The sequence below is a fragment of the Nicotiana tomentosiformis genome, chromosome 3 (genome assembly GCF_000390325.3).
Source record: "Nicotiana tomentosiformis chromosome 3, ASM39032v3, whole genome shotgun sequence".
Lineage (NCBI taxonomy): Eukaryota > Viridiplantae > Streptophyta > Magnoliopsida > Solanales > Solanaceae > Nicotiana > Nicotiana tomentosiformis.
The window spans coordinates 89,932,745-89,954,321 of NC_090814.1; the positions used below are offsets into that span (position 1 = coordinate 89,932,745).

Here is a 21,577-nt window from a genome sequence, read left to right on the forward strand (position 1 = left end):
AGTTTCTAGCTTGATTGCTATCCAGGAGGATCAACAATTGAGATTTTTATGTTTAATAATAAAATTTAACTAAGAATCTAAAATATACAACAATTGACTAGTGACTATCGAAACAAGGAATAAACAATTAAGGTTATCAGTGGAAGATGGTAGTGTTTTGATAGAATAAGTGCAAGATAATTGTAAGACTCTATAAAATTTCGCAAAAGAATTTTAGGTTTCGTGGTGCCGAGGTAGACTTATGCGTTAATGATTGTAGACTTATGCGTTGATAATTATAAGGCTCGCAAGCTCGCTGCGGCTCAGACCTTTTAGGTTGAACAGTGCGTTGGGGAGTTGAAGAAATTTTTTAGAAGTGTAGGGAATTTATGCGGTCCATTCTGCGGTCGCAGAACTGGTCTGCGGACCGCATATGGGTTGCAGACTGAAGTAGTATACTGGGCAAAATTTCAGACCATTATGCGGCCGCATAATCGTTTTACAGGCCGCATAACCCATCGAAGACCCAACTTGAAATTATCCGGAGGGAAGTTATGCGACGTATTATGCGACCGCAGAATAGGTCTGTGCACCGTAGACCGATCGTAGAGTGGGGCAGTGTTGCCCAGTTCAGGGGGCCATTATGCGACCCATTTCGCGGACTGCAAAAGCATTATGCGGTCGCGTATGCCACCGGAGATCTTTGTCGGGGCTTCATTTTTTTGATTTTCATAACCCGATCCCATTTTTATAAAAAGGCTTTGAGCGTCATTTTTAAGGGTTTCATCTGATATTTTTAGAGAGAGATGAGAGCATCTTAGAGAGAGAAAGAGAATACTTAGCCATTTTGTTCATCAATTCTTGCTCAAGGCTTGAAGATTTCACAAGGATCTTTCTAGGGCTTCAAAGAGGTAAGAATTTCTTTCCCCAATTCTTCAATTTCGAGTTTGAGGTAAAAGATGGGTGATTGGGAGTATGATTCTTGGGTGTGAGAGTATTATGTATGCATGCATGTACCCATAAGGTTTGCGGGAAGATGGTTGAGCTCAAATAAGTAAATATTGGGTTGTGGAATGAAGGAAAACTTGTAGAAGAACCTTGTAGCCAAATTTGTACACTTAGTGTTTGATAAAATGCTCAAATGAGCTAAAACCATGAATATCTTCCTAATTTGTGTTCAATTTTGTTATGTCTCAAAATAGATTGGGATTGCTAGGATTTTCGGAACGTTGTAGTAATTTAAGGAAAGCTCAAAGAGATGTATGTTGGCTAAACCCCTCTCTTAGAATTGAATCCCACGGTATTCATGTAATTTATGTAAGTCCCGAGTTGTTCATTATAAAATTGGCTATTCCGAATAAGCTAGTGTTGAAATATATATGTTCAATATGTATTACAAATGCTTTTATCATGTTATGTTATCATTTGAGAATGTGTTCAAAGTATGGGTTATGCATTAAAAATGTTTCGACTTCAAGTCAAGTTCAAATGAAGGCTATTATGCCAATTTTGTGAAAAATCTCTACATGCCTAAGACTCTTAATTGCTCACATGTGTACTGAAAACCTTTATTTGAAACGCCTTGTTGTTGTTGATGATGATGATGTTTGAAAGTGAAAAAGGTAAGCATGAAATACTAAATGCGGTCGACGTGCCAAGAATGATTTTATAATTGTGGCTACTAATGTCAATAAAATGAAAAGATGTGAAAGAAGTATGAAACGGAATGATTGGTAGAAAAGGATGATGTCTATCCACACATCATTGTGGCAAGACGACCTAGCCGATTGAGTCGTGATCGGACGCCATTCCGCACACATGGTGGTGATTGTGCTAGAAATTATAATTGAAATTGTGATTGTGGTTGATTTCTCGCATGAGACAGCCTAGCCGATCGGGTCATGATCGGACTCCATGCTAAAAGTACGGTGGTATTGGTATTGTGAACGGTGGCATATTGGTAATAAAGATATCCCAACTTAAGATATGGAAATTTATTTGAACATTGTCTTGATCCTAATTTGAGGTTTGATGTTGTTTGTCGCTTCTACTGATATTATGATTATTCTTGCTTGTATTATTAATCATTCTATTGAGAGGATGTTTTGTCATTCATACTAGTACTATTTCATATGTACTAACGTCCCTTTTGCCAGGGGCACTGCATCTTCAATGGATGCAGGTGGTTCCACAGCAGGAGACATTGATCAGTGATAGCGGTACACCCTCTTCCCAACTAACTTGGTGAGCCCCACTTCATTTCGGGGTCACGTATCTTTTGTTCCTTGTGCATTGTCTTTGAGGTATAGCCGGGTGCCGACACTATCATAGTACTCTTTTGTATCTATTAGAGGCTCCGTATACATAGTGTGGGTTGTATATTAGTGCTGGGGAAGTCAAACAAGTTATGTTGTATTTGAATTACTTCTTCCACTTTAGACCATGAAAATATGTGTAATTTGAAACTTTAAAATGAAGTAACTAATGGTAATGAATTGGTATTGTATACATGGTTTCCTTATTGTCTAATTAACGAAAATATGTATTCTATGTATTCATAAGTGAGTTTGGGTAGAAGTATCTAACATACTTGCTTGACCGGGTTCACTCGGTTGAGCGCTGGTCGCGCTCCCCGAGTTCGGGACGTGAGAATAATTGTTCGGGATATAAATTTAGATAATTCACTTCCAATGTTCAAATGAGTCTCTCTAATTCACTCTATTATTAGTTCAAACATTCAGCAAAAACTCATCTCCTGATTAAGTCTTAACCACACGAGATGAACCAATTTAAGCACTATGAAGATATGCAAGAATGCGTAGTACATCGGTCTTTCGGAAAACCTCTTTCGATTATTCTCCTAACTAGATTTAATAAATGATTCAACTAGCCTCTTTCAATTACTTAGAAGAATATATGAACTCAACCAACAATATGATACAAAGATATCACAAGTTATGCCTCTTTCTATTACAAGAACAAGTGAATATAGATGCAACAATTAAATCTTCCAAAAACAATTCAAATACATAAAAATAGAGTTATAATCCACAAAGAATCATCAATACACCAAATCCATCAAAACCCAAAAGGATCCACTCTATAGACATGGAGAAGTTCTTCACAAATATAATTAAATTATAGGAAAACATAAATTCAATACAAACCTGGATTTTGAGTGAGGAAAGAATGATGAAATCCTTGTGCTTGTGTCCTTCCAACTACCCTTAGCCTCCTTGGTCTCCTTAGGTCGATATTGTATCCCAAGTCCATCTAAAATAATATCTTGGTGTATTTAAGTCGCTCCCAAAAAACATTCCAGATGAAACTACCCCTTTTTAGCGGAAATAGGAAGTCACTCTAACATTTTTGTGCTACCGCGCCGCACCCTGCACCGCCTCATGTGGCGCACATGTAGACAATTCTAGAAAGTGCAAAAAAAAATCATTTCTAGCCACTTTTTGCACTGCCACGCTGCGCCTCGTGCCACCCCATGCATCGCGACAGTGTAAATTTGACCAGAAATTGAGTTTTTTTCACTTTGCAGGAAAATTGCACTGCTTTCTCATTTTTCTCAGAGTGAATTCGTTTTCTCATTTTTTGATGTCCAAACTTGGTATTCGACCCTCGAACGTGATCCTGGCTTAATTGTTTGGGCTTCTACTCAGACTTCAAAGCTTAAAAAGGCTCGAATTAGCTCCACGACATCTACATAACTTGGAAATCACTCCTACACGGCATAAAATAAAAAATATGTGCAAAAAACTACTAATTAAAGCTCAACACAAGTAAAGTGTATTGAATTAGAGTGCAATAAGCGATTAAAATACGAGATTATAGCCTACCATCAACACACCACACTTAAACCATTGCTCGTCCTCGAGCAACCAAACTACACCTCACTTTTAAAAATAACTCTCCTAACTCATCACACCAAGAATAATCAACACAGATTAAGCACAATACCGTAACATCCCCGCCTCAAGATTTGACTCAAAATCACCATGCTCGTTTTCACAACCCGCTCACTTACTCTAACACAGAGGTCAACGACATTACCTTTCCTTCGTGAATCAAGTGCCCTCACATATCAATAGAGAGTAGTTACACATATAATAAAGTTTAAGAATAATTAGGAACTGAAGATAGAAAGGATTCAGTCACTTTCAAAAGTAAAATTCATGTGCCACAAAAGACGTACCATAAGCTTGCCCGTAATGTACTACTCTACAAATTGAGCTTATTGAGTCAAGGATCAAGTATGACTTTATTTGGTTGTAATGTAAGTTGTGGGATGGGTAAGATATATTTGGTTATAAGTATGACTACACCTCCCTAAGCACTTTAATACATACAATTTAACCATTCAAAACCCACACTTATGTAAAACTACAACTCCACCTTCACGTCAATATATGTCAACTCTCTACTTCTTTACGCACAATTACATCAAGAATTACCACTATCAAGGAATCCTTTTTTCGCAACCATCCAACTATTTTTTTCATTTCCTTTTTCAAGTCAATTGGCTCTTATTGTTTTTTCAAAACAGTGCACCTTTCTTCTTATTTCAGTAGTTCCACTCAAAAGCCAAACCAACACCCCATACTTTAACTTTTACAAAGTTCATAACAATTTCAAGTGTTCGTGAGAGGTAAGAAGGTTCAAATAGATGGTCAATTCAAATAATTGGGTAAGGCTTGCAATGTGGTTGTCAACGAAACATGATTACAGGCCCAAAAGGGGTCTGTCACGACCCAAAATCTCACCTATCATGATGGCGACTATCTAAATACTAGGTAAGCCGACAACCTCAATAAACCACCACATCTTTTAAGTTGAAAACAAAATATTCAAATTCAGCGGAAGAATCTCACAAATACTAATATAAATCATTCCCAAAACCCGGTGTCACTGAGTACATGAGCATCTATACATTACAAGTCTGGAAAACACGATCTATACTAATCTGAGACCAAATACAGTAAATAAGAGAATAGGGAAGGAGAGACACGGTCTGCGAGACATGGCAGCTACCTCGGAATCTCCGGATAATCAACCACGCAAAGGAAATCAACACCCACTGCGTCCGGGAGCACCTGGATCTGCACACGAAGTGCAGGGTGTAGTATAGGTACAACCACCTCAGTAAGTAATAATAATAAATAAAGAACTGAAAGTAGTGACGAGCTTCACAACTAAGTCCAATTACAGTAATTTCCAACATAGAAAGTAGGCATGCTTGCAAGTTTAGCAATTAAGGCCCCAACAACAATTTCATATCAAGTTCAACTAACACAGGAGATAATATCTCTCAGAAATTTACAACACAGTGATATATGACAACTGTAGTACAATAAGAATGAAATCAAATGCGTCATCTCAAGACCACAATCACTTAACTCTCCCAATTACTCAGCACTCAACACTCGCGCTCAGTATGTACCTGTGCTCACTGGGGGTGTACAGTCTCCGGAGGTGCTCCTTCAGCCCAAGCGCTATAATCCGCACGGACAACTCACATGATGCACGGATAACTCACATGCCATAATATAGTATCTGGATCCACACGGACAACTCACATACTGCACGAACAACTCATGTGCTCTAGTATAATAAATGGATCCGCACGAACAACTCACGTGCTGCACGGACAACTCACGTGCTTCACGGACAACTCACGTGATGCACGGACAACTCACGTGATATAATATAATATCTAACAATCAGGCCCTCGGCCTCACTCAGTCATAAATCTCTCCAGTCTCTTGGGCTCTCAATAATCATGAAACTCAACCCCAACAGAAATGATATCATGTATCAACAAGGAACAACAGAGACTGAGATAAAATAAACAAGTAAACTGTGACTGAGTACAAAATAACAATTTAACAGATAATTCAACATGTGCACGATCTCTATGGTCCCTACACTGCCAGCACATAATCTAAACATGATTTGTGATTCAATTTCTCTACTTCATGGAGAATGTACCTATAACAACAGATTATTCAACTACAGTGTTCCATGGAATTTGACCAAGTCACAATTCCTACGGTGCATGCCCACACACCCGTCACCTCAAAATCGATCACATAATACATAATCTGGGTTTTAATACCCTCAGAACCAGATTTAGAACTGTTACTTACCTCAAACCGTGTAATTCTTTATTATGAAATGCCTTTTCCTCGCAAATCGGCCTCCAAACATCTCTAATTTAACCACAATTAATTCAATTCAGTCAATAAAAATTATAGGAATTAATTCCATACGAAAATACAAATTTTCCATAAAAAATCGAATTTTTCACCCAAAAATCGCCCGTGTGACCCACAACTCAGAACCCGATAAAAGTTATAAAATCCGAAAGTCCATTCAACCACGAATCTAACCATACCAAATTTACTCCAATCCTATATCAAAATCCCTTTCAAAACCTCAAAAATCTAGCCTAAGAACTTTTCTTCATTTTCCCAAATTTTCACCCCAAATCTCAAATTAAATGGTGGAATCAAAGGCATAATCATGGAAATTAACCAAGACTAGATAGGAATCACTTACCCCAAACACCCACGCAAGCATATCTCCAAAAATCGCCTTCTACTGAGCTCCCAATTCATTTTTGTGTTATGAACTCAAAACCCTCGTTTTGGATCTTTTAATTCTGGCTAGATATGCCTTCATCGCGAACGAAACCTCATCCTCGCGTTCGTTTAGAACAATCTGACCGCCCCTCAAATTAACCCTTTGCAAACGCGTCCCAAGCCTCGCGAATGCGAAGCTTCACTGACCCCTCTCTTCGCGAACAGGAAGCTTCGCTGACCCCTCACTTTGCGAACGTGAAGGCCAAATGCACAGGGTCCCCAGTTGCCTCCTCTCTTCTTCGCGAACGCGTCACCCTTCTCGCGTTCGCGATGCGTTCACTGTCCAAACCTTTGCGAACGCGGGCCCCTCTTCGCGAATGCGAAGAACAATTTCTCATCCACCTCTAGGTACACTTCGCGAATGCGAGACCCTCCTCGTGAACGCATAAGAGGAAACCAGAAAAATACACCAGCAGTCTTCAACCACCAAGCCAAGTCCAAAAATGATTCGTCACGCATCCGAAACTTACCCGAGGCCCCCTGGACCTCAACCAAACATACCATCAAGTCACATAACATCATACAAACTTAGTCGAACCCTCAAATCACCTCAGACAAAGCTAAAACCACGAATCATACCCCAATTAAAGCCTAATGAAACTAAGAACTTTCAACTTCTACTTTCAGCGCCGAAACCTATCAAATCAAGTACGATTGACCTCAAATTTTGCACACAAGTCATAAATGACATAACAGACCTATTCCAATTTTCAGAATTGGATTCTGACCCCGATATCAAAAAGTCAACTCCCCGGTCAAACTTCCTAAAAATTCAACATTCGCCATTTCAAGCCTAATTCCACTACGGACCTCCAAATCACAAATCCGGACACGCTCCTAAGTACAAAATCACCCAACAGAGCTAACGAAACCATCAAAATTTAAATCCAAGGTCGTTTACACATAAGTCAACATCCAGTCAACTTTTCCAACTCAATTTTTAATTATGGGACTAACTTGTATGCAGGCGTTAGACCTGGCGAGGCCAGGCAAAGGCCAGGGCGAGGTTCAGTCCGAGTTTTGAAGATTTATTTCGTCTCCTATTTTGACTGGGACTTGACCTACACGTTTAGGTCTTTTCCTACACATATAAATAGACCTAAAAACGCCACTTTTAGAGGTATATTTTAGCGACCGGAGGCAAGAACATCACGTGGACAACTTTTGGAGGAGAAAATCATAGAGTTCTTCATCCCTTTATCTTTTCTTTGTAATTTGTTTATGCAAAATACTTGGAAAATTGTTACTACGAACATGAGTGGCTAAGCACTCTACATTCTAGGGTTATGGTTTACATGATTATTAACGTTTATTAATTACATCTTTGTTAATTCGGATTATCTTCTTATGGTTGTTTCTTTAATTCTAGTTTTCACTTGTGAATTATTGTAGTTACCAATTCACCCTACTATCTATGCTATGCTTGGGAAAGCCGTGTATAGATTAGAGTAGAATCAGAGAGAGCTTGTTTCTGAACCCGTGGCTCGGAGGAAGATTTCGCGGTTAGGATAGGAATATACCTAATAGTCTTGCTTAATTAAATATAGTATTATATTCGTTCATGATAGACTCAATACCATAGGAATATATGATTGATATATTATGGGCAGACGAGTAGTATTGTGGGAACATGCTATTTATATAAACGATCTGGTCAACTAGCAATCATAGATAATTTGGATTAACAGGTGTAATTACGAACTCAATAGGATTGATAAACCGACCACAACCCTGGAATCTATATCTCCCTTGGTTACGTGTTTGAATTTTGTAAAAGTAGTTGTAACAGAAAAGTTAAACTTTTGATCATCTTGGACAGTAAGTTGATTTTAGTTTGCTTAGTTAACTGTTAATCTAACATCTGATTTTTGAGTCATTTTATTACTTGACGGCCATATATACTTGCGTGTACTTGGGGAACCAACAAGTTTTTGGCGCCGTTGCCGGGGAAGCTAGCCTTTGGCTTGTAGCGCCAGCCTAATGCCCGGTTAAGTTGGCCTTTGCCTAGCCTCGTCAGGTCTAACACCTGCATACAAGCCTGGCGTCGCCAGCTTTCTCCTTTTCACTGTTCTCGAGCATACTTTCAACGTTTAAGTATCCCTTTTGCTCTACTTTCATCTCCAATTCACTTACACATAAAATAAATTCCTGGGTTATGGTCGGTTTATCAATCCTATTGAGTTCATAATTACACCTGTTAATCCAAATTATCTATGATTGCTAGTTGACCGGATCATTTATATAAATAGCATGTTCCCACAATACTATCCGTCTAACCATAATATATCAACCCTATATTCCTATGGTCTTGAATCTATCATGAATGAATATAATACGGTATTCAACTAAGCAAGACTGTTAGGTATATTCCTATCCTAACCGCGAAATATTTCCCCGAGCCACGGGTTCAGAAACAAGCTCTCTCCAATTCTACTCTAATCTAAGCACGACTTTTCCAATCATAACATAGATAGTAAATAGAACTCAACTGCTGGCCAAACTATTAAGCAATTATGCACAGAATTAGAGAAACAACCAAAGATGATAACTCGAATTAACGGTATTATAATTAATAAACTTCAATATTCATGACAACCACAACCCTAGAACGTGAAGTTTAGCTCCACATAGACATCGTAGCAAAACAACAAATCATCAAAAAAAGTAAAGATTACTAAGTTTGATGGAAGAAAGATGAAATCTGATAAATTCCGGCCTCCACGGCAGCTCCGTGCTCTCCCTTCGTCTAAAGTCTCTCCAAATCGGTCTCTTTTCTCGCTAAAAATGGTGTTTAATGATTATTTATATGTGTAGGAAAAAACCTAGACAAAACAACCAAGTCCAAAACCAAAAATAAGACAAAACAAGCTCGAAACTAGATTATTGATTGTTTAGTTAAGTTAAGCTTTTATTCGTTATTTGTTCAAGTTTTAATTTTTAGTTTGCTTTATTTGTGATAACGCAGGATCTTCTCTTGAATGCAGAGGAGTAGAAGCGCAAACAATCTCCTTCCTCTTTATCCTGAAATCGAACGAACACTTCATAGAGTGAGGAGGGAAGTTGAAACTAGAACTAGAATTGAAAGAGCGTTTGACATCGTAGTTCAACCACAGCCAGTAGAGATGGCAGGTAATGGAGCGCGTCCGGTGATAGAAGCTGCAAGGCCCAATCTGGCTCTTATGACTCAGGCGATTGTGAAGCCTGATATCACGGGTCACTTTGAACTCAAACAGTATATGGTACAGCTGATTCAGTCCACAAGGTAATATGTGGGTCTATCTCATGAAGACCCACAGAGGCACATTCAGAACTTCCTGGAAATTACAGACACTTACAATTATCCAAACGTTTTCAAGGACTATGTCAGGCTGACATTGTTTCCCTTTTCACTGCTGGGGGAAGCTAAGGAATGGTTACAAAAAGAGCCCGCAAACTCAATCCACAATTGGGATGATCTAGCAAGGAAATTCTTAATCAAGTTTTTTCCCACAAAAAAGACAAAGTCACAGAGGAGCCAGATTCTTGGGTTTCAACAACGAGATGGTGAGACTCTTCAACAAGCTTGGGAAAGATACAAGAAGTTACTCAGAGACTGCCTGCACCATTGTCAGACAGATGAGGTGTTGGGTCGCACTTTCATTGATGGGTTGGACGAGGCATCAAAGATGAATCTTGACTCAGCATGTGGGGGTAGTTGCATGGCAAGACCGTATAGTGAGATCCAGATCCTGCTAAATAATTTTACTGCTAATGATAATAATTGGCAAGAAGATGGGAAACCACAAAGAGCACTTAAACAAAAGGCAGCAGGTTTGATCGAGCTTGATGACTTCTCAGCAATGAGGGTAGATATAGCGAGATTAGCGAATCAGATGAATAAAATGACAATACACCAAGAACAATAGATGCAACATGTGCAATGGATGTCTACTTACTGCGAGTTATGTGGTAAAGGTCACACAAGTGACATATGTCCTATGAATCCTGAATCCATCTACTACGTGGGGCAACAAGCTAGAGGGCCGATGAATCAAAATGCTCAATATGGTAACACATATAATCCGAACTGGAGGAATCATCCTAACTTCTCTTGGGGTGGAAATCAGAATATCAGGCCTCAGGCGAATTACAATCATCCACCTCAACCCCCACAACAAGAAGAGGAGGGTTTGACTGACATGATGAAAAAGCTCTTGATAGACAATAAGCAATTGCGCATAGAATTCAAATATCTAGAGAGGCAGTTTGGGCAAATGGCTAACAATCAGAATACTAGACCCGCTGGAGCTCTTCCAAGTGATACAAAGAGAAATCCTCAAGTCAATGCAGTGACGTTGAGAAATGGGAGAGAGTTGGTAGAAGTGCCTAAGAAGAAAAATGAGCAATCTGGGCTCGAAGAAGAAAGAGTGCCAAAACCTGTAGAGGTAGATGAGAGAAATAAAATAGAGCTTGAGCAGAAATCAGAGAGGGCGCCACCCCCTTTTCCTCAAAGATTGAGAAAGAAGAATGATGACCACGTGTTTCACAAATTCCTAGATATGCTAAAGCAGATACATTTGAACATCCCTTTGGTGGACATGCTCCGTGAGGTCCCAAAATATGCAAAATATATTAAGGACATAGTGGTAAATAAAAGGAGGTTAACTGAGTTTGAGACCGTATCACTTACTGAGGAGTGCACTTCCAGGATTCAACATAAGCTTCCACAAAAGCTTAAGGATCCGGGTAGTTTTACCATCCCCGTAAGGATTGGTGAATTTGACGTGGGTAGAGCCTTGTGTGATTTGGGTGCAAGTATCAATCTGATACCGTTGTCAGTGTTCAAACAATTGGGGTTAGGAGCTCCGAGACCCACCACGGTGATGCTACAGTTAGCTGATAGATCTTATATTTATCCTGAGGGGGTAATTGAGGATGTACTGCTGCAGATTGGGAAGTTTATTTTTCCTGCAGATTTTATCATCCTAGATTACATGGATGATGAGTTAGTTCCTATCATCTTGGGATGACCTATTTTGGCCATAGGAGATGCAATTATCAAAGTCCAAGAAGGTAAGATGATCCTGAGGGTGGATAATGAAAAAGCAGTCTTCAATGTATATTGAGCCATTCAATTGCCTCGTCATTACGAGGACCTGGCCATGATTTCGGTGGTGGAGATAAATGAACTAGCCGTAGAGCCTAGGGCGTTTAAAGAAGATGCACTAGAAAAGGCATTGACATTGTTCAATCACTTGGAACTTGAAGAAGAGGTTGAGGAGATGTTGCACATTCTGGATGCATCGTGTGAATACATAAGAGAAAGAACCCAATTTGAGCCTCTGGATAGGCCAATCGGCCCGCCTCCTAAACCTTCAGTTGAGGAGGCTCCAAAATTGGAACTTAAACCCTTACCATCTCATCTTCATTATGCATATTTAGGAAATTCTAACACTTTACCTGTGATTATTTCTTCTCATTTGTCTGAATTGCAGGAAGAAAAGCTCTTAAGGGTGCTGAGGGAGCACAAACATGTCATTGGTTGGACGGTGTCCGACATAAAAGGTATTAGCCCTGCATTCTGCATGCACAAAATACTCATGGAGGAGGGACACAAGCCTAGCGTGGAGCATCAACGCCGCTTCAATCCAATCATGAAAGAGGTGATAAGAAAAGAAGTAATTAAGTGGCTTAATGCAGGTACAGTATTTCCTATCTCCGATAACAAGTGGGTAAGCCCTGTTCAATGTGTACCTAAAAAGGGGGTATGACTGTTGTAGTAAATGAACAAAATGAATTAGTCCCAACTAGGATTGGGACTGGTTGGAGAATATGCATAGACTATAGGAAGTTGAATAATGCTACACGAAAAGATCACTTCCCTCTCCCCTTCATTGATCAAATGCTTGACAGGTTAGCAGGACAGGAATATTATTGTTTCCTTGATGGCTATTCGGGGTATAATCAGATTGCTATTGCCCCAGAAGATCAGGAAAATACCACCTTTACATGCCCTTATGGCACTTATGCATTTAAGAAAATGCCATTCGGGTTGTGTAATGCACCTGCGACTTTTCAAAGGTATATGATGGATATTTTCACCGATATGGAGGAACAGTTTGTGGAGGTTTTTATGGATGATTTTTCTGTGTTTGGTTCGTCTTTTGATGAATGCTTAACCAATCTTGCTAAAGTGCTTGCCAGGTGCGAGGAGACTAATCTGATACTGAATTGGGAAAAGTGCCATTTTATGGTACGTGAAGGTATAGTGCTGGGACACAAGGTGTCCAAAGATGGACTGGAAGTTGACAAGGCTAAGGTGGAAGCAATTGAAAAGTTTCCACCACCGATTTCAGTAAAAGGAGTTAGGAGTTTTCTGGGACATGCAGGTTTTTATCGCCGATTTATAAAGGATTTCTCAAAAATTTCCTCTCTTTTGTGCAGGTTGTTAGAGAAGGATGTTTCATTCAAGTTTGACGATACTTGTCTGAAAGCATTCGAGGAACTGAAGAAAAAGTTAGTGAGTGCACTAATCATAGTGGCTCATGACTGGAACGAGCCATTTGAGCTGATGTGTGATGCCAGTGATGGTGCAATTGGGGACGTATTGGGCCAGATGAGGAGCAAAATATTTCACTCCATTTACTACGCAAGCAATATTCTCACTCCCGCTCAAATAAATTATACTGTGATAGAAAAGAACTTGCTTGCTGTAGTGTGGGCGTTTGATAAATTTCGGGCCTATTTGGTTGGCACCAAAGTCATCGTCTACACAGACCATGCAACTATCAAGTATTTGTTTGAAAAGAAAGATGCTAAACCAAGGCTAATCCATTGGGTTTTACTCTTGCAGGAATTTGACTTGGAGATCCGAGACCGTAAAGGATCAGAGAATCAAGTGGCTGATCACTTGTCCAGGTTAGAAACTCGGAATCATGTAGTTGAGGGAGATGTCATCAAGGAAACATTCCCGGATGAAAAATTGTTGGCCATTACTGCTGGGGTGGTGCCATGGTATGCAGATTTTGTGAACTATCTGGCAAGTGGTGAGATGCCGCCTGATCTTGAACCTTATGCTAAAAAGAAGTTCTTGCGAGATGTGAGGTCATATGTGTGGGATGAGCCATTCCTGTTCAGATCTTGTATTGATCAGCTAATGAGAAAATGTGTGCCCGAATCTGAAATAAATGCTATCTTACATGAATGTCATGCATCGCCCTACGGTGGTCATCATGCGGGTGACAAAACAGCAGCTAAGGTATTGCAATCGGGTTTCTATTGGCCTAAGGTGTTTAAAGACACCCATGAGTTCGTGAGAAGATGTGATAGGTGCCAGAGAACAGGAACAATTACAAAAAGGCATGAGATGCCATTGCACGGTATTATGGAGGTTGAAATTTTTGATGTTTGGGAAATTGATTTTATGGGTCCGTTTCCCTCGTCCAATGGGTATAAGTACATTTTGGTGGTCGTTGATTATGTGTCGAAGTGGGTGGAGGCCATAGCTCTTCCTACCAATGATGCCAAGGTTGTGATTAAGTTTGTGAAAAAGCATATATTTACAAGGTTCGACACTCCGAGAGTGATGATAAGTGATGGGGGCACCCATTTTTGTAACAAGCTCTTGGACAATGTCTTAGCGCAATATGGGGTCAAACATAAAGTTGCAACCGCTTACCATCCTCAGACTAGTGGGCAAGTTGAAGTCTCAAATAGAGAGATAAAGCAGATCCTGGAGAAGACGGTTAGTGCAAGTAGGAAATATTGGGCTGCAAAGCTTGATGATGCTCTATGGGCATACCAGACCGCCTACAAAACTCCAATCGGAACCTCCCCTTACAAGCTGGTTTATGGGAAAGCATGCCATTTACCAGCGGAACTTGAGCACACGGCTTATTGGGTAATAAAAAAGTTTAACTTTGATACAGACTTAGCGGGTAAAAAGCGGTTGATGCAATTGAACGAGCTTGATGAGTTTCGCTTGAATGCGTATGAGAATGCCAAGTTATATAAAGAAAAGACCAAGCGTTGGCATGATAAGCATATTCAGCATCACGAGTTCGAACCGGGCCAATTAGTTCTCTTGTTCAATTCGAGGTTGAGACTCTTTCCGGGGAAGCTCAAATCGAGATGGTCGGGTCCGTTTGAGGTAGTAAGAGTCACTCCACATGGTGCAATTGAGCTGCGCGTCTTAGGTGGCGAGAGAACGTTCTTAGTGAATGGACAAAGAGTAAAGCACTATTATGGATGTGACTTTGATTGTCAGAATTCAAAGGTGTTACTTGCTAATGATTAGACGAGATTCTGTGTCGTGCCGCGATGTTAAATTAGGCACTTGTTGGGAGGCAACCCATCTTTACTGCTTTCTTTTATTTTTTTATTTTTATTTTTTTAATCTTATTATTGTTGTAAGGTTGTTTTTGTTTTATAGGATTATAAGAATAGGAAGAATAGCCATTGGAAGAACGCAAAAGCAAGCTAGATGGTGAGAACTAAGTGTGGGGTGCCCACATAAAGGATCATTCTTGGGGGAAGTCTGAGTACCCCGTGAGCCGCTATTGTTTCGGCCTTTGACCTTTCAGGGAGTTTCTTGTCCACCCTTGTTATTGTTTTGCTTTATTTGTGCATTGGGGACACTGCACTCTTTTAAGTGTGGGTTGGGAGAAGTCTCTAGATAATTAGTAGTAGGATGTAGAAAAATGTTAACTTCTTATTTTTGTTTTCGTAGTTGTGTAGTATTTTAGTAGGATTAAAAAAAATCGAGAAAAAAGGGTAGAAAAATTGGACTCTTCCCGATGATGGATCTCCTAGACAGTTTTCTTGAGGGATTTAAGTCAAAAGAAAAAAGGCACAAAGATTTTCTTTGTAGGTAGTGTAGTAATTCCCCCTTGGTTTTTCTTTGTGCCGCGGTTATTTTTCAAGGATTTTGTTTGAACCGGGTGTAGGTAGTTTTATTTTTTTAGGAGAGGAGCCATGGTGATGTGAATTTAATTGAAGTAATATCTCTTGACTTTGTTATACCTTGAGAATAGTGAGTATTTTGGTTGTGACGCTTAGGCTCAGTTTTTTTACTCTTGTATAAGTACCTTAAATTGTATAATCCTAAATTTGCTTAACTGCTTTGACTAGAGTGTCTTGATAAGTCCAATCCTGAGTGAGTTATGTATCATGTGTGCGTGAGGTTTGTATGTTATTCTGTGCATTGCATTTGATGTCTAGAATTTGCCCCGTGTGTTTACAAAGCAAAATAGTAGTTTTGTTCAGTCTTGGAAGTGATATAGGTGTTTCTTTGTTGAGCCAAATATATATATTTTACCCACCTAATTGTTATGTATCACAGTTAACCCCGTTGAGCCTGTAATCCTGTTTCTTTGGCAACCACATTACAAGCTTTACCCATTTGTTTGAATTAACCGTCTAGTTGAACCTTTTCACCTCTCATGAGCACTTAAATTGTTATAAACTTTGTACAAGTTAAAGTTTGGGATGGTTCGTTTGGCTTTTGAGTGGAACTAATGAAATAAGAAGAAATGTGCACTGTTTGGAAGAAAAAAATAAAAGCCACTTGAATTGAAAAAGAAAGAGAGGAAAAAAATAGTTGAATTGCTGTGAAAAATATTCCTTGATAGTGGTGACTCTTTATGTAATTGTGCTTAAAGAAGTATGGAGTTAATATACATTGATGTGAAGGTGGGGTTATGGTTTGACATAAGTATGGGTTAAAATGTTAAAGTATATGTATTAATGTGCTTAGGGAGGTGTAGTCACTCATATCCAAATGTATCCTACCCGACCCGCAACCTACATTACAACCAATGAAAGTCCTACTTGATCCTAGACTGAATGAGCTCGATTAGTCGAGTATTACACTACGGGCAAGCCTATGGTGCATCTTTTGTAGCATATGAATGTTATTTCTGAGAGTGAGTGAATTCTTTCTAACTTGAGTTCCTAATTGTTCTTAAAATTTTATTGTGTGTGGAACTACTTTCTTTTGTTATGTGAGGGCACTTGATTCATGAAGGAAAGGTAATGTCATTGACCTCTATATTAGAGTAAGTGAGTGAGTTGTGAAATAATGCATGGTATTTGTGAGTCAAATCTTGAGGTGAATATGTTACACCCTTGTGCTTAGTCTATTTTAAAGATTCTTGGTATAATGAGTTAAGGGAGTTGCTTAATAGATTGTGTCTATAACTGTAGTTTGATGCTCGAGGACGAGCAATGTTTAAGTGTGGGTTATTGATGTGTGGCTATAATTCCATAGTTTCGTACATTATTTGAGTTGCTTTATGTGTAGGTGAATTGGAGATGAAAGTAGAGCAAAAGGGATACTTAAACGTTGAAAGTGTGCTCGAGAACAGTGTAAAGGAGAAAGCTGGCGGCGCCAGGCTTGTATGCAGGCGTTAGACTTGGCAAGGCCAGGCAAAGGCCAGCTTAACCAGGCGTTAGGCTGGCGCTGCAAGGCAAAGGCCAGCTTAACCAAGCGTTAGCCTGGCGACGCCAAGCCTAGGGCGAGGTTCAGTCCGAGTTTTGAAGATTTATTTCGTCTCCTGGTTTGACTGGGACTTGACCTACACGTTTAGGTCTTTTCCTACACATATAAATAGACCTAAAAATTCCACTTTGAGAGGGTTTTTTGGCGACCGGAGGCAAGAACATCACGTGGACAACTTTTGGAGGAGAAAATCATAAAGTTCTTCATCCCTTTATCTTTTCTTTGTAATTTTTTTATGAAAAATACTTGGAAAATTGTTACTACGAACATGAGTGGCTAAGCACTCTACGTTATAGGGTTGTGGTTGACATAATTATTAACGTTTATTAATTAAATCTTCGTTAATTCGGATTATCATCTTGTGGTTGTTTCTTTAATTCTAGTTTTCACTTGTGAATTGTTGTAGCTACCAATTCACCCTACTATCTATGCTATGCTTGGGAAAGCCGTGTATAGATTAGAGTAGAATCAGAGAGAGCTTGTTTCTGAACCCGTGGCTCGGGGGAAGATTTCGTGGTTAGGATAGGAATATACCTAACAGTCTTGCTTAATTAAATACTGTATTATATTCGTTCATGATAGACTCAATACCATAGAAATATAAGATTGATATATTGTGAGCAGGCGAGTAGTATTGTGGGAACATGCTATTCATATAAACGATCCGGTTAATTAGCAACCATAGATAATCTGGATTAACGAGTGTGATTACTGAACTTAATAGGAGTGATAAACCAACCACAACCCTGGAATTTCTATCTCCTCTGAAGTAAAATCTCGTCATACAAAATCACATTCTTGATAATTTAGTTGTTATTTGTTTAATTTTTGCAATAGTATATTAATAGAAAAATATCACTCTTAAATATCTTGGACAATTAATTAATTTTAGTTTGCTTAGTTAATGATCAATCTAAATCTCTGCGGGTTCGACATTTGACTTTCGAGTCACTTTATTACTTGACGACCACGTATACTTGCGTGTGTGTTTTGTCCCAACAAGTTTTTGGCGCCGTTGCCGAGGACTTAGTTATTGATTGTTTATCTAAGTTAAGCTTTTAATTGATTTTTGTTCAAGTTTTTAATTTTCTTATTTAGTTAGTATTTTGCTTTCTTTTACTTACTTTCACATAGCATCTTGGAATGTAAATTGTTTGAATAATGGTTATTCTTATTTTGATGATCTTTGTCCATATTGTGGAGGACCCCACTGGTGAAAAAATTATCAAAATATCCCCGGGAGCGAGTTGTGCGTATAATCTCAATCTTTTGAGTGGAATATTTGTAATATGTGGGGTGGTCAAGGTGGCCATTGATATGGATGTCCTAATTCTTTTTATCCTTCTTCAAGCCCTAATTATGATATTTCTGATAATTTTTGTGAGTTTGATAGGAACAAAATGGAGAAGGTAGAATATAATGCTCATATAATGGATATGATGAGGCAAATAATGGAGCAAACTCAATTTTTAAGGGAGCAAACTCATTAACGTCGAAAAGAGATGGAAAATCTCAAGGCAATAAATAAGAGAATGAAGGCCAAAATAAAAAAAAAATGGGTTGAAATATTCGATGATCAACAAGCTGCAGCCTTAGTTGATAGTCAGGAAGAGCTTAAAATTGGAGAAGATAAGGAGTACCAGCAAGAGGAAAATTTTGAAAAAGAGGAGATTATGAGTCAAACTTGGCTGGTGGAACAAGCTGAAAGATTGGAAATATATGAGGCTCAACGTGAGAAAATTACAGATGGGATAAAAGACTTAATAGAAGGAAGAGCTGAATTGGGACAAGAGATTAAAAAATTTGGCACTGCTATTCATGACTTAGGAGCTCAATTGATTGCAAAGGTTGATGCGTCTAACGCCCAACAAAATAGTAATGCATTGTATGAAGTTGAAAAGGAGCTTATACGCCAAATTGAGGAGCTAAAAGTGGAGAGTCAATCATTCGAGCATATGTTTGTTGATGATGCCCATGTTGAGAAAAGTACATTAGAGCCATGCGAGGAAGCAGATAATGTTATATTTGAAGATTCTAGTGCATGTAAATATGAGGATGTAAAGAGTAATACAATTCTAGAGTTAGGGCGTATTGGTCCTCATTTCATACATTTTTCAACATTGTGTTTGGATGAGGACATGGAAATCGAGTCATATGAGCCTTTGGAGGAGTCAATGGACGAGGAATGGGGTGCTTACATTCTTGAATTCATTGTGCTAAAAAGTAAAAATTACATTCCTCATCTAAAGGCCAAGAAGTGTAGAGTGGAAAATTTATTGCTTGGCCTAGTTTTCTTTGTAGCCCCACCGAAGGAGCATAGACACAGACTAGATGCCCTATTAAGGGCTCAATTCACAAGTTCGAGGTGGAGGCAAAAAGTGGTTCAAGTCGTGCCGCGACGTTAAATCAGGCACTTGTTGGGAGGCAACCCAGCTTTACTGCTTTCTTTTATTTTTATTTTTATCTTATTATTGTTGTAGTTTTTGTTTTTGTTTTTTAGAATTATAAGCATAGGAGGCAAAGCCATTGGAAGAGTGCAAAAATGAGTTGGATGGTGAGAACTAAGTGTGGGGTGACCACACAAAGGACCATGTCAGGGGGAAGTCTGAGTACCCGTGAGCTGCTATTGCTTCGGCCTTTGGCCTTTCAGGGAGTTTATTGTCCACCCTCATTATTATTTTGCTTTATTTGTGCATTGGGGACACTGCACTCCTTTAAGTGTGAGGTGGGAGAATTCCTCTAGATAATTAGTAGTAGTATGTTAGAAAATGTTAACTTCTTATTTTGATTTTAACTTCTTATTTTTGTTTTCCTAGTTGTGTATTATTTTATTAGTTCCTAAGAAAAATTGAAAAAAAAATCAAAAAAGGTAGAAAAATTAGACTTTTCCCGACGATGGATCTCCTAGACAGTTTTCTTGAGGGATTAAAGTCGAAACAAAAATCCAAAAATATGCCTTTTAGCTTTCTTTAGGTAGTAATAATCCTCTGTGGTTTTTCTTTGTGCCTTGGTTCTTTTCCATGGGATGTAGTTTGAACCGGGTAGTAGTTTTTTATTTTATTTTTTTATTTTTAGAGTAGATTAGAAATTAGGGAATAAATGGAGAAAGAAAGATGAGATTCCGAGGCGCCCTTGACTTGTTTAATAGTAGCATATTTAGTCTTTGGCATGCGTAGTATCTTCCATATGTGCTAAAAGTGCTTATGATGCCTTGGTTATTTGGATAACATGTTTTGTGATGCCTATGTATCATTTTCTTGACTTATGTTCACTTTGTGCTTAATGCTTAACATCTCGTGGCTCCGTGAATACTTGCATTAGTTTGAGAGTCGGAATGAAACCGTCCTTAGTGAGTCATGTGCCATGTGTGGTGAGATTTTTGTATAATCCATGTTATTGTGTTTGTGTCTAGAACTTGCCCGGTATGTGAGTCGAAGCGAAATTTTGGTGATACTCGGTTTGAAAAATGATTTTAGGCTATATTTGTTCTTTTTAAGTTTAATGTTTATCACAAATAAAATATATCCCTAGTTAACCATTTTGATCTTATAGACTTTTATTTGGCACCCATATTACAAGCTTATACCCTTTTTTATTCTTAATTGACATTGTTTTGATCCTTTTTACCTCTTAGGGCACTTTAATTGTGAGATGAGTACTAAATAAGTAAGAACGGACTAAGTGTGGGGTGGCTTACGAGTGGAACCAATGAAAGGAAGAAAGGTGCACTTATTTTGTAAGAGAATACACCACTAGTGGAAATTGCAAAATAGAAAAAAAAAGTCTTTAGATGAATATCTTGTTCTTGCTAGTGGGGTATAAATTAAGGTAATGCTTAAAGAAAAAGGAAACATTGTTGGGAGCGATTGAAGTTGTGAAATTAAAGTGGATTGAGAAATTATGCGCTTAAAGCTTATCATGTAATATGTTAAAGTGCTTAGGAGGATTAGCCACTATTCCTAAAATATATCCTACCCGTCCCTTAGCCCACATTACAACCATGAAAAAGTCCTACTTGATTTTAGACTGAGTGAGCCTACATTAGTAGAGATTTACATTAAGGGCAAGTCTATGGTGACAATTGCATGCATGTGACTTCTTTTGTGAAAATGAGAGATTTTCTTTGATATATATGAGTCCTTAAAATATATTTTAGCATTTGATTTGAATGTATGTATTCAACTTACTCTCTTGTTCTTGTTGTAAGGGCACATGGTTCACAAAAGATAGGTAACGTTATTAGACTTCTCTCTATGATGTTAGGTGTTAACGCCATGAGTGTATTGTGACATTGAGTTGGTTTTTGAGGCTAGGATTGTTAGGAGCATGTTGTCTTTGTTGTGAATATTAGTGAAGTATGGCATAAGAAAAGGGAAGTGTATGTGATTACACATGCTAAAGTTTAATTGTTGCTATAAACCATGGTCATTGGTGTAGTGTGCCTCAATTGTGTAAAAACAAAGTGCTCAAGGAT

General features: G+C 38.6%; 1 protein-coding gene across 1 annotated transcript; it reads left to right on the forward strand.

The window, feature by feature from the left end:
* The first annotated feature begins 10,531 nt into the window (after positions 1 to 10,531).
* LOC104096699 (uncharacterized) lies at positions 10,532 to 11,635 on the forward strand. The gene has a single exon (XM_070198796.1). It carries the CDS (start codon positions 10,532 to 10,534, stop codon positions 11,633 to 11,635), a length of 1,104 nt encoding a protein of 367 aa, XP_070054897.1.
* Positions 11,636 to 21,577: the final 9,942 nt, after the last annotated feature.

What these genes read in the sequence shown, in the direction of transcription:
- LOC104096699 (XM_070198796.1), top strand. Translation starts at nt 10,532, where the DNA reads ATGCAACATGTGCAATGGATGTCTACTTACTGCGAGTTATGTGGTAAA.